At 35.7% G+C, this 14725-nt stretch overlaps 1 protein-coding gene and 1 pseudogene across 5 annotated transcripts; both read left to right on the top strand.

Annotated features, from left to right (window-relative positions):
* The first annotated feature begins 573 nt into the window (after positions 1–573).
* LOC146882548 (putative disease resistance RPP13-like protein 1 pseudogene) lies at positions 574–2830 on the top strand (annotated as a pseudogene).
* A 50-nt stretch (positions 2831–2880) lies between these two features.
* LOC114165938 (putative disease resistance protein At3g14460) lies at positions 2881–5113 on the top strand. 5 transcript variants are annotated; one of them, XR_014985046.1, is made up of 3 exons: positions 2881–4340; positions 4615–4685; positions 4818–5113. XR_014985046.1 is itself a non-coding variant. In XM_085667640.1 (2 exons), the coding sequence occupies exon 1, from the start codon at positions 2881–2883 to the stop codon at positions 4318–4320; it is 1440 nt and encodes a 479-aa protein (XP_085523766.1). In that variant the 3' UTR covers positions 4321–4340; positions 4818–4958. The 5 variants fall into 5 exon arrangements, 1 of the variants encoding a protein (XP_085523766.1); XR_014985047.1 differs by having other exon boundaries at positions 4615–4695; positions 4818–4958; XR_014985045.1 differs by having other exon boundaries at positions 4555–4685; positions 4818–4958.
* The last annotated feature ends 9612 nt before the right edge of the window (positions 5114–14725 follow it).

The raw sequence follows: 14725 nt of genomic DNA, 5'->3' as shown, positions 1-14725 counted from the left end.
AATGGGCACACTATTGAAATTGAACATGAAATATGCAAGTTCTGGTTTGCCTATATATGAGATTTTATTGCTGCCTTTCACATCGTAAACTATGACCACATTTATTACATCATTAAGCATACTTGCAACAGGCTCAATTAAATATGCTCTGTTTCTATAATTATTTTTCCTATATACTTACAGGAAAGTAAATAAGAAAAACGGTAGGTGAAATAAATTTATATTCCTGACCCTGGAGAAAATTTATGATAGAAGTACTTCTACAAAATGAAAAACTAGTATTCCATTTAACAAGTCTTGATTCTCAACAATTGAATTTTTAATTAATATACCTATGCTGAATTTGCAAAAGGCATCCGACCATGAACTTTGCCTTTTGAAAAGGAGAAAGCGGTAGATTTCCAACTAAGCATCTTCAATCTCAACGATCAAAATTTTTAATACATATCCGAAGGTTTATTTTGATATATAGCAGGTACTCTCGGAGCATAAAAAGGTAAATTGAAGAGAGTTAATTAAACCAGGCCAAATCTCCCTCATCAAGAACCAGCCCAGTTTTTTGCTGTTGAGATAATGGCATTAGCCGTGGTCGGTGGTGCGCTACTTTCTGCTTTCGTTGACGTTCTTTTCGAAAAGCTTGCCTCTCCTGAGGTTGTTAACTTGATCCGGGGAAAGAAGCCTGATAAGTTGCTCCAAAAGGTGAAGAACCAATTGATAGTTGTTAGAGTTGTGCTTGCTGATGCTGAGAAGAGACAAATCACAGACTCCACTGTCAAAGAGTGGCTCGATCTTCTCAAAGATGTTATCTATGAGGTTGATGACTTACTTGATGAAGTTTCTACTAAAGCTGCTACCCAAAAGGAGGTAAGCAATTCCTTTTCTCGCATTTTCAACAGGAAAAAGATTGTTAGTATTAGTAAGTTGGAAGAGATGGTTGAAAGGTTAGATGATATTCTAAAACAAAAGGAGAGTCTTGATTTGAAAGATATTCCTGTGGAGAGCTACCAGCAATGGAAAGCTCAACCAACATCTCTGGAAGATGGGTATGGTATGTACGGTAGAGACAAAGATAAGGAGGCCATAATGCAATTGGTGTTAGAGGATGGCACTGATGGTGAACAGGTGTCTGTGATCTCTATTGTAGGCATGGGTGGGGTTGGGAAAACCACTTTGGCAAGATCTGTGTTCAACGATGGCAAATTGAAGGAACAGATATTTGATTTAAAGGCATGGGTTTGTGTTTCTGATATATTTGATATGGTGAAGGTCACAAAAACTATGATAGAGGAAATTACCAAAAAGCCTTGTAAATTGAGTGATCTAAATGCCCTTCAACTTGACCTGATGGACAAACTGAAAGGAAAAAGATTCTTGATTGTCTTGGATGATGTTTGGATTGAGGATTTTGATAACTGGAGTACTCTTACAAAACCATTTCTAAGCGGGATTAGAGGCAGTAAAATTCTTGTCACAACCCGCAATGAAAGTGTGGTTGTTAGAGTCCCTTTTCAAACTGTTAAAGTACATCATCTAAACCAATTGTCAAATGAAGATTGTTGGTTGGTATTTGCAAACCATGCATTTCCCCTCTCAGAAGCCAATGAGAAAAGAGGAACCCTTGAAAAGATTGGGAAAGAGATTGTTAAAAAGTGTAATGGGTTGCCTTTAGCAGCACAATCGCTTGGAGGGATGTTGAGAAGAAAGCAGGCTATTAGGGATTGGATTAATGTACTTGAAAGTGAGATCTGGGAACTTCCTGAAGGTCAGTGTAAAATTATTCCAGCACTCAGAATTAGTTATCATCATCTCCCTCCACATTTAAAGCGGTGTTTTGTTTATTGCTCACTGTACCCCAAAGATTATGAATTTATAAAAGATGAACTGATCCAGCTGTGGATGGCTGAAGATATAGTAAAAGCACCCAAAAAAGGAAAGACTTTAGAAGAAGTTTGTCACGAGTATTTTGATGATTTGCTTTCGAGATCCATTTTCCAATGTTCAAGTAGTCGGATTTGGGGTAATTGTTTCGTAATGTATGACCTCATGCATGACCTAGCGACATCCATTGGTGGGGAATTTTATTTCAGGACAGATGAATTTGGAAAAGAAACCAAAATTAGTAAAAAGACTCGTCATTTGTCTTTTACAAGGTTCAGTGATCCAGTCTCCGATATTGAAGTTTTTGACACAGTTAAATTTCCAAGAACATTCTTGCTGACCAATTATGTCTTTTCTCCATTCAACAACGAAATGGCACCACATATTATAGTGTCCATGCTTAAGTACTTGAGAGTTTTATCGTTTTGTCACTTCCAAAGTCCGTTTGCTCTGCCTGATTCAATTGGTCAATTGATCCATTTGCGTTATGTAAATCTCACTGGTACAAGTATAAAATCTTTGCCGGAGTCAGTGTGTAATTTGTACAATCTACAAACCTTGAAGTTGTCTTTTTGCTATAAGCTGACTAAGTTGCCTAGTGCCATGCAAAATCTTGTAAACTTGCGTTATCTTGAAATTCTTGATATTCCCATAAAAGAGATGCCTAAAAGGATGGGGAAACTAAATCAGTTACAGAAGTTGGACTTCTATATTGCAGGCAAGTATGCAGAGAATAGCATCAAAGAACTGGGAGGACTTCCATACCTCCGTGGTTCGTTTTCTATTAAGGGACTGGAGAATGTTACCAAAGGTGAAGAAGCATTGGAGGCCAGGATAAGGGATAAGAAACATATTACCCATCTATCCTTGGAATGGTCTATAGTTAATGACAATATCATCGACTTCCAAATTGAACTAGATGTACTCAGCAAGTTACAACCCCACTAAGACCTGGAATCGCTGTCAATATATGGTTATAAAGGAACCAGATTTCCGAAATGGATGGGGAACTTTTGCTACTGCCACATGACACGTCTAAGTTTATATAATTGTAACAACTGTTGCATGCTTCCTTCAATGGGACAACTACCATCCCTCAAGTTCCTCAATATTTCAGACATGAATTCGCTGAAGACTATTGATGCAGAATTTTTTAAGATGGAAAATTGTTCGTCTGTGATACCCTTTCCCTCCCTTGAGCGTCTAGAAATTTCTGATATGCCTTGTTGGGAGGTGTGGAATTCCTTTGATTCAAAAGCTTTTCCTGTGCTTAAGTGCTTTTATATAACTGATTGCCCCAAACTAAAGGGAGCTTTGCCAAATCACCTTCCTGCTCTTCAATATCTAAGCATTGTAAATTGCGAGCTTCTTGTCTCCTCTGTCCCAAGGGATCCCACCCTTCGATCATTAGAGATACGCAAAAGCGAGAAAGTAGTGTTTCATGAGTTTCCTCTTTTGGTTGAAAGTGTAGACGTAGAAGGAGGCCCAATGGTAGAGTCCATGATGGAGGCCATCACTGACATCCAACCTACTTGCCTCAAATCTTTAACATTACAGAACTATTCGTCAGCCTTATTGTTTCCAGGTGATCGTCTTCCTGCATCGCTGAAAACTCTTCGTATCAGTGGTTTAACCAAAATGAAATTCCCGATGCAACACAAACACGAATTACTGGAATCACTGTCAATAAATAATAGTTGTGAATCGCTGACATCTCTTCAATTGGCTATCTTCCCAAATCTCACTACTCTTAGAATCACAAACTGTGAAAATATGGAATCACTTTTGGTCTCAGGATCAGATTCGTTGAAGAGTTTGAACTCTGTTGAGATTGGCCACTGTCCCAACTTTGTATCATTCTTGGGAGAAGGATTGTCTGCGCCCAATTTGACTTGTTTCAGTGTTTATGATTGTGATAAGTTGAAGTCGTTGCCCGATCAGATGGGAACTCTTGTCCCAAAGATGGAAAATCTTAACATATCCAACTGCCAACAAATTGAGTCATTCCCTGTAGGAGGTATGCCGCCTAACTTGATAAAAGTTTCGATCAGCAATTGTAAGAAACTAGTGAGCGGTAAAGCATGGGTATGCATGGACATGGTTACCTCTCTCGATGTGTGGGGACCATGTGATGGCATCAAGTCCTTCCCAGAGGAGGGTTTGCTGCCTCCCTCCCTTAAGTCTCTACGTCTCTGTAACCTCTCAAGTCTGGAGACTCTGGACTGCATGGGCTTTCTCCATCTCACATCCCTACGCGAATTGTACATTAAAAATTGCAAAACGCTGGAGAATGTCGCGGGAGAAAGGCTGCCTGTCTCTCTAACAAAATTAATTATTATGGGGTGTCCCTTGCTGCAAAAACGATGCCACAAAAAGGACCGCCACATTTGGCCTAAAATCTGCCATGTCCGTGGGATAAAGATTGACGGTAGATGGATATAACGAGCAAGGATGATGAGCTGGTAATTCTCCTTCTTTCACTTACTTCATCAACCTCTAACCATCAAAAACTTCTTCTGTCTGTGTTATCTTTCTTGTCTTTCTCCTTTCAAATTTATCTTAATTAATATTGCATTCATTCAACTAGCCTTAAATTAGTTAATTGTTCAGTTTCATACTTGACTGGAATTGCAAGTGTAATGGAAACCTAACATTTTGTATTTATGTTATTTACAGTGAGCATTCATGTCATTTTCGATTAAACGTAGTCACTGAACAGTTTTTATGTGTGGTCAGTGCCAAGATTCTGCTAAGTATTGTGGTGAATTTGGGAGACAGATGATTCCACTGAAATTTCATTTAGAAGGGTAAATTGAAGTAATGTTATCCATTCATGTTTTCTAAACACAAGTTTATAATTGTTTTATATAAAATAAATCAAACAGCTGATTGAGGTCAAAATTAAATTCATGACTAGAAAGGTGGTATTTGTTTTTCAGACATGCTGGATTGGCTTGGAGAAACTGCACCGGTCCATGGGTTTAAATTCAACTTTGAATAAGATCCCAACAGCTTGAATTTTAGTTGGAAGGTTTTACATGGTGTACAAGGTTGCGGATGAAAGCTATACAAACCAAAAGGTTTACCTCTTATTATTGATTTTGCAGTCAGCCATGTCAAATGCCCTGCTAGACACATCTGAAGTTCGTTTGTAGGAAATTGTAATATACTGCCCTCTAGCAGGTCAGCACTTATGGATTGAGTTCTTGAAAGTAAATTCTATCTTTAGTGCCAATTCAAATGAGACATATTTATGGAAGTCAAATAAATTTTGAAATGAAACTGCACTACAATAGTTCAAGCTCAGCTTAATCATGGCCATGAATTTCTTTTCTTTTCATACTTTTGAAACGTCATAAATTCATAATATTCTCATATATATGGAATGTGTTCATCCTACTTCAATTGAACCATACGTGAACTGCTCTGCTGGTTTAACCCATTTTTTTCATAGTTGAATTCAATCTAGCTACTGCAATAAAACAGGTCAAACCTGTATATTCTGTCATCACAATTTATTGTTACGAGCTTCTCTTGTCATCTCTAAAATTTAGTTCATGGCGTTACAATCACATGGTAGAGATGCTGCACACACAGCATAAGCTTTGCAGCAAATTGTATCAGTAGATGCATTGTCATGCAAATAATATATTACAAAAAATATTACTTTCAGGAAAACTTGAAGTAAAAGCTCATATTTTCATGTGCGCAAAGTTGAGGTTCATGGCCAAGTGGTGGAGGAACTGAGGGCAAGGTCTGAAATGGAAGAGTGCGTCAAATATCTTATATGGGAAAAGGGGAAAAAGGAAATAACTCAGTAGAATAAGATTGATCCTTTACATTAGACTCAGCTTTTTGATGCTTAATATCGAAGTGGAGGGGTGGTTTCATCGGAGCTCATCATGAAGTTCATCGAAGAACAAACATTTTTAAGATTTTGAATCGAAAATATAGTCAAAATTTTATTTAAATTTTTTCATCACTCATATCTCCCAAATCTCCCAACCAATGTCTCTCAAAACACATTTTTTCTTTCATTCATGCATGAAGGAATCTCTCGGATGCATACTCAATCTGTTGTACTTAAATCGGATGCAACTGCACTCATAATTTCTTTGCTTCCTTACTTTTTTTGTTTTAATTATTGTTCACAGCTCGTACACATTTTTTAACATCTGCTTGATAATACTAGAGGTTTCAACTTTCAAGTAGGAAAAAGCAAATATCAAACTTCCAATTGGCTATGAAAATATTTTTATAAATTTTTCATATTATACTTGGAAGATAGATAAGATAATTCAATTTTCATAATTTAACATTATTTTTTTCTTTGACAGCAACAGACACAAGTTCTAGGTTTTACGTTTAAAGGACAAATTTGTTATAGAACGTTTTTTAATGACTATTACAAAATTCTCACACTGTTTATTTATGGTATACGAGCATCATCTGTTTGCATGTTCAGGGTCAGTTAGCTAATTGTTGATTTTGTATTAATCTCTCGGCCATTCAAGAGTGATGACAATCCTGGTTTTTCCAATTTTGTGTTCTCATCATGTGTGTCACTTTATGTATGTTTCTGCCATACATAAGGCTTCTAACTTTGATTTTATAAGAAATTTTAAATATCCATTTGTATCTAATTTGATTGTCTCTTGAGGTATTTATCTTAATCTAATCTAGTAATTATTGTATAGTCTAACTCTATTATGATCTTTTTCAGATTTCACTTGGCATTTAGAGAAGTTTTAAAAATTCAATTACGTGTCACATGTTGAAATTGACTGGTACTGTTCATAGATATGTAGTATTAGACCATGGAATGCATTCTACCTTCAACATAGGACAACTCATTTCCACTTTCAGTCTGAGCTAAATCGCTCGACCTTTGATCTAATGAACTCATCTCAACTTTCACCCTAAGCCAACTTGTCTTGACCTTTAGTTCGGACAAACCCATTTCAACCTTCAACAAAGGCTCTAGCTGGAAAAGTAGGAAAAGTAGCGTTGGTTCCCAGCCCTGGGAACCCACGGATTTCTAGTGTCTAGCAGTACGAAATGGACGCTCGACGTCACCAAGTCACTGGCCTAGCGTTTGGCAATACTATAATGGCACTTGGTAGTGTATTAGAAACAGCAATTTGGGGGAAAATTGATCATGTGCAATTGACTAATTGGGACCTTTCCTTTAGTGTTGTTGATTCCAAATGGTTTTAGAGAGTTCAAAACTGATACCCAATCACTCAAAGCACATATTCAAAATTTTCCTTAAATCTAGAATAAACACAAATCGAATATCAAACAGTTCAATATATAACTCATCAATTCAACACACCATATCACAATTAACTACCAAGATGATTAATTCACACCAAAATCAAAATTCAACATAAACCTAGCTTCTCTTACTTGACAAAGTGGCTCCACAAGCCCAAACAACTCTAAGAACGCCAAAACGCTTCAACTCCACAAGATGTTCTATCGACACATACAAACATCACAAGAACCATAAAGGCATATCGTTACTAATCAGCAAAGACTCGAATAGAAGATGAAAATCTCACATACAAGTAGAAAAAACATCACATGCAACATAAAAAAAAGAAGACCAAGAAAAAATGACTGAAACTTAACTTACGTGGATGGAGAAACTGATCAATCCAAATTGAAGAGCTTGCCACAATGATCACTCCTACGATCTCAAATCTTGAATGAGGCGAACAACAATGATTGAGAACTCTGAGAGAGAAGTCAGAAAACTCTAGAAAAGTTATTTATAGAAAGATTGTGTGTTTTAAAATAATGAAAGTTTTTTATAACAAAACTAAATTATTTACACTAAAATTTTTTAACATTAAAATGATTGAATCTCAGCAAATCCAAGATTTGACATGATATTTAAGACGATTTTATAATTTTTATTTTTTATTATTATTAATTTTTTAAAAAAAAAGAATTAAAGGCCTATGAAAGAGTGTTTTGATTATCAAGCAAGTCCGAGACTTGACATGACATTCAATACTTATATAAAAGAAAGATATAGTTTTTTTATTTTTTGATTTATTATTATCTATTATTTTTAGAGAGAATTAAAACCTATGAAGGAAACCTTTTTATTTATCAAGATAAAAATAAAGGGAAAGAAGTTGAACACTTCAATGACAAATCCAAAATCATCTAACCTGAGAACCCGAAACACATTTAATCATACAACAGTTCAAACGATCATATATTTGATATTATAAGAGAATCATGAAAAGCATTAGGAACAAATGGAATTTACCTTAACGTGACCACCTTTTGCGCGTGCTCTAGTAATAAAAGGAGAGGGGTTTTTCGAATTTGTTCTCTCTGTTGCATTAGAGAAAATTTGTGCTTATATAGGCCCATTGGGGTACCATTGAGATCCTAGTATTTAATTATAATAAAATATATGGGGAAGGAATTGGTCTTATTAAATCGCTGCATAATATCCACGGTAATTATTAACGAAATATTGCCTGTAATTATTGGAATCACATCTTTTGTCACATAAAGATTATGGTCAAATCCTAACATATAATTCATATAATTGATTCTAATTATTACGAGGAATACTTTCTTCTAAATATTAAAATCTTACCATTCTCTAAAAGCATTATTATCGGGAATATTTGCTTCCAATTACAACAATATCTTCCCAGTGTAAATGCAAGATATTTATTCAAATTATTATAAAAAATATTGCTCCTAATATTATACACTTCTCTAAAAATAGAAATTATGAAACGTCCTTTTCTAACATGTCATGTGAAGAGTGTCAATAACAAACCGTGAGGGTAAAAATATCTAAAACATTTGGGCTCATGAAAAGAGTGTTATAATTAAAAATAAATTAGATTCTCCTTCTCTTGGTTTTTTCTTTTTTTTTTCCATGGTAGAATTAAAGTTTAAAAACCTACCATCAATCAAAAAAAAATTATTTTATTTTATTATTTATTTATTTATTTATTATTATTATTATTATTATTATTATTATTATTATTATATTCTATATTATTTTTATTATTATTATTTTTTTAACCAAACAAAAACATTTACCCGGACAAAATTGGGTGTTGACAACTACCCCTCTTTACTTAGATTTGACTAGATAATGTGAAATTGAAATTTTCATATTATCATAAGTAAAGATAAAAACACTCATTCCGTTCGGGTTTCAAAAATGAAAAAAAGAGAACTCGACCATTGCCTCGCAGAGGACCGATATAACCAAAGGAAAACCTGGGCTCGACCATTGCCTCTTAGAGGGTCGAGATACCAAAAGAAAACCTAGGCTCGACCATTGCCTCGCAGAGGGACAATATACCAAAAGAAAACTTCGGCTCGACCATTACCTCGTAGAGGGTCGAAATACCAAAATAAACCTGGGCTCGACCATTGCCTCATAGAGGGCCGAGATACCAAAAGAAAACTTGGGCTTGACCACTGCCTCGTAGAGGGCCGAGATACCAAAAGAAAATGTGGGCTCGACCATTGCCTCGCAGAGGGCCGAGATACCAAAAGAAAATTTGGGCTCGACCATTGCCTCGCAGAAGGCCGAGATACCAAAAGAAAACCTAGGCTCGACCATTGCATCGCAGAGGGCCGAGATACCAAAAGAAAACCTAGGGTCGACCATTGCCTCGCAGAGGGCCGAAATACCAAAAGAAAACATGGGCTCGACCATTGCCTCGCAGAGGGCTGAGATACCAAAAGAAAACCTGGGCTCGACCATTGCCTCGCAGAGGGCCGGGATACTTAAAGAAAACATGGGCTCGACCATTGCCTCGCAGAGGGCCGAGATACCAAAAGAAAGCCTGAGCTCGACCATTGCCTCGCAGAAGGCCGAGATACCAAAAGAAAATATGGGCTCGACCATTGCCTCGTAGAAGACCGAGATACCAAAAGAAAATCTGGTCTCGACCATTGCCTCGTAGAGGGCCGAGATACCAAAAGAAAACATGGGCTCGACCATTGCCTCGCAGAGGGTCGAGATACCAAAAGAAAACCTAGGCTCTACCGTTGCCTCGTACAGGGCCGAGATACCAAAAGAAAACCTGGGCTCGACCATTGCCTCGCAGAGGGCCGAGATACCAAAAGAAAATCTGGGCTCGACCATTGCCTCGTAGAGGGCCGAGATACCAAAGAAAACTTGGGCTTGACCATTGCCTCGCAGAGGGCCGAGATACCAAAAGAAACCTAAACTCGACCGTTACCTCGTAGAGGGCCGATATTGAAATGAAAGTTTGTAACCATTTTGTGAAGGGTTCTAATATGAAATCAACGTGTGAAATTCGAAATGAATTTTCTGATAAACAAAACGCATGAATGAAAAAGAATCATTTTTGTTTTTGATAGATTATATGAACACTGTATGCTAGAACTCTAAATGGGAAAAAATGAAACCCACAAAGTTGCCCCAGGTTAGAAACATGAAGAACAAGATATGACTCAGATGGATTGGTTTGGAAATCTTGTTTAACATAAAAAAAAACGTGTATAAAAATCGATGGCAATGTGAATACTTTGACTAGCACAAAAACAAGGTAAGACTAGGCTTGAGGGCTAGACAAAGCTAGGCTTGAGAGATATGCAAAACTGAACTTGGAGGTCAGATAAACTAGGCTTAAGGGGGCTAATGCGAAACTAGGCTTGAGGGTTAGACAAAGCTAGGCTTAGGGCCAATGTGAAATTGGGCTTGGGCTAGATAAACTGGGCTTGCGTGCTAGACATAGCTAGGTTTAGGGGCCAGTGCAAAACTGGGCTTGGGGGCTAGACAAAGCTAGGCTTAGGGGCTAGACAAAGCTAGGCTTAGGCTAGATAAATTGGGCTTTAGGGCTAGACAAAGCTAGGCTTAAGGGTCAATGCGAAACTGGGCTTGGGCTAGATAAACTAGGCTTGGGGGCTAGACAAAGCTAGGCTTAGGGGCCAATGTGAAAATGAGCTTGGGCTAGATAAACTAGGCTTGGGGGCTAGACAAAGCTAAGCTTAGGGGCCAATGCGAAATTAGGCTTGGGCCAGATAAACTGGGCTTAGGGGCTAGACAAATTTAAGCTTAAGGGCCAGTGCGAAACTGGACTTGGGCCAGATAAATAGGGCTTGGAGGCTAGACAATGCTAGGCTTAGGGGCCAGTGCGAAATTGGGCTTGGGCCATACCTAAATGGGCTTGAGGTGGCCAGACGAAACTAGGCTTGGGGCTAGAGAAAGTTGGGCTAGAGGTGGCCAGATGAAACTGGGCTTGGGGCCAGACAAAGCTGGGCTTGAGGTGGCCAGATAAAACTGGGCTTGAGGGGCCAGTGCGAAACTAGGCCTTGGCCAGACTAATTTGGGCTTGAGGATATATGAATGAAGAGGACCATCAATTCGAGAAACATCAAAGAACCAAATTTTGTATCTTTTTCATTTTCTTCGTTTTGAAACAAAAGGATTCGACAACCGTTCATGTGAATGAAGAGGGTTTTGGTCCCAAAAGTGACAAGAATTTTTCATTTCATGAAAAAGAACTATGATGTATGTACATGATGCATGATGATTAAGACATGTTATGAATTTTTCTTTTTGAGCATTTAGATGATTTATGCATGCATGAATATGTTAACATAGTTTGATATGTGCATGAATATATGCTAACATAATATGATATGTGCATGAATATGCTAATATTATATATGCATGAATATGTTGGCATGTTTGTGACTTTTTTTTTTTGAACCAAATACTACATAGAACCTAATTTTGCTAACACATGTTTGGATATTTTTTTGTTTGATAACTGATGTCATGTGTGTGAATGCATGCAGATGCTAACATATGTTATGAATTTTCTTTTTATGAGTGCATGAATATGTTGATGCTTATTATGACTTTCTTTTTCTAACATTTACATGATATATGCATAAAAATGTTGATGCATACTATGTATTTTTTTTAACATTGATTATGATCTCTTTGGAAACATGTTAAACAAAAATAAACTGCCCCAGTGCTTGAAAGAAAATCTTTGAACACTTTTTCAATCTTTTTTTTTTTTTACAATCCTCTTAACATGACAAAATATTTTTCTCTAAATTAAAGCTTTCGAAAAACAACAACCAATCATTGATTTGTGTGGACTTTATTAGGCTTGTATTGTGGCCAAGGTTAAGGGATATAAAAAAATGGATAGTGAAGGCTCAAAATAAATGGTATAAAGCTTATTTAAAACAAGGGTCTTTATCTAACTTTGCACCTAAAATTCATTTGACTACCTTTGTTCATCACTTTTTTCACTTTTTCCAACTCTTGTTTCTTTTTCTTTTTCTTTTTTGCATAACCAATTTTTTTTGTCTTTCCAAATTTTTTTATTTTTTATTGGTGAATTACAAGTCAAATGAAATAGATGCAAATATTATGTTAACTTCAATGGGAAGGTGACCCTTGTTCAGGGTAATTAGAAAGAATTTTGATTTTTTTTATAGGCTCAAAATAGGTAACAAAGGAAGATCATTTTTTTCTTGATAAAGAAACATGGCCACACATCATTTCAACTCATGATTGTTTTAATTTCAAAAGCTTTAATCCAAAAGGAAAACAAAAATCAATCACATTAGAGGTTGCCCTTACTTTTTTTTGTATTATTTTCTTTTTTTTTTTTGTTGTCTTACTTTTTGCCTAGACCGCCCTTTTGGCTTTTCAGTCTAGCAGACTTTTCTTCATTTTTCCTTTTTTTTTTTGTTCAAAGACTTACTTCAATTTTAATTCATTTTAAGGCACATGCCCCTTTATGATGATCCTCCATGGAATACAAAGAAAAAGTTTATTGGAGAAAGGTGATGGGAAATGGGATGGGAAAGGAAGTGAATTTTAGCAATTCCACGTACACAAATTAGAGCAAAGTTTCAAAAGCATGCCACTTTTCATAAAAATTATCCATTTATTCAACAAACTGATTTGACCAAAGAACAAATTATTTTCTTTTTTTTTTCACTTTTCGCAAGATTCCATGAATTTAAAAAAATTGGGAAACAATTAATTTTTAAAATTATTGTAGTGGAACTTTTTTCAAGATATGTTGATGCATGTTATGTGTTATGCAAAGTGACATGAAAATGCAAGATGCTACAAATTTGGAAACTACCTATACACATGCATGTGAGTGTATGTATGGTATGTACTATGCAAGGTGGCATGAAAAACCAATGAGATGAATATTATGCATTATACATTGTGACATGAATACAAAGTGAATCCATGCTACGTGTCAAGTGAATGTAAAAATGTTATTTACCTTAAAACTATGTGCATGGTATCATGCATGAATGAAAACAAAATGTGGATGTAATGCATGTATGCGCCTCGAGAGGCCTTTATTTATACGTTGATGCAAATATGACACAATTAAAAATTAACTACTTAATTTTATATAAAAAAATAGAATATTAAAAAAAAAAAAGAAATAATGCACGCTCCCTTTGTGTCCTAGAAGGTGTATAAAAAATCTATTTTCTAGTCTATGGGCTTTTATCTCACAGGTCTCTAGAGCTGAAGTCAACCTCAAGACATAATCCACAACGATAGGCGACCTAACTGATGTGGCATGTCAAGAGGAAGCAAACTCTAGATGAAGCCTTCTCAATAGTCAAGTAGATTCGAGATCTAGCATAACAATCGTTGGACCTCCACTCCTTACGGCTAACTCAGGTCCGGGTATAGGACCCCAATATTAAAATGAATGCACTAGCCTACCATGTGTAGTGTGTGAAGGGAGCAACCTAAGACTACCCAAACCCACACATGCAAAATAACCAGAAAATTCCCAAAGAGATATAGCAATTGTCTTCTACCCTAGGGTTCAATAATTTTAACAATATAATCATATGAGGACATTAAAGAGTAAACATGGCATCAAGACAGATAAAGATAGATAAATATACATGAAATAAAACAAAAGACAAGGGGAAAACAAATATATAAAAAAACTTATATTTTGCACATTCAACTTATAGGATCAACTCTCAAAAATGTCCCCAGTGTAGTCGCCATCTGTCGTAACCGAGATCGCGGCGGGACGACAAAAATGATTTAAAAAAAGGTACAGAGGAGTCGCTACCATAGTTTATTATGGAAAACTATAGAAAAACCTTAAAAAAGAATGGTCTTTGAAACCAAATTTGGATTCGGGAGTCGGTTACGTGTGGGAAGGTATTAGTACCCCACAACGCCCGTCTTAAGACGGTTCCTTCTTTAATTAAGTGTGCAAGATTGAATTTGATGTTTATAATATTTGTTATTCCCCAAAAAATCAAACAAAATAAAAACACCTACAAAAATATTATTTAAAACAAAATAATTTTTTTATATTTTTGGCGAGGATTGTACTTCGCTCCTACGTATTTCCATTTGGAAAATCAGGGATAACGTAGTTCTTTGTAAAAAAATTGTTGTTTGATATTACTATTTTTTTTTAATTTTCTAGATTTTTATATATATGTATATTTTATTAATATCAAGAGAACCTGAGATTCTACATGATAAAGATTTAGTTATCAAGCAAATCCGAGATTTGACATGATATTTAAGATGATTTTATAATTTTTATTTTTTATTATTATTAATTTTTTAAAAAAATAATTAAAGGCCTATGAAAGAGTGTTTTGATTATCAAGCAAGTCCGAGACTTGACATGACATTCAATACTTATATGAAAGACAGATATAATTTTTTTATTTTTTTATTTATTATTATCTATTATTTTTAGAGAGAATTAAAACCTATGAAGGAAACCTTTTTATTTATCAAGATAAAAATAAAGGAAAAGAAGTTGAACACTTCAATGACAAACCCAAA

Source organism: Vigna unguiculata, chromosome 10 (assembly GCF_037176805.1).
Source record: "Vigna unguiculata cultivar grain cowpea cultivar isolate G323 ecotype 2 chromosome 10, ASM3717680v1, whole genome shotgun sequence".
NCBI classification, from domain to species: domain Eukaryota; kingdom Viridiplantae; phylum Streptophyta; class Magnoliopsida; order Fabales; family Fabaceae; genus Vigna; species Vigna unguiculata.
Note: the sequence above shows the minus strand (reverse complement) of the source record. Positions and strands in the feature narration are given on the sequence as shown.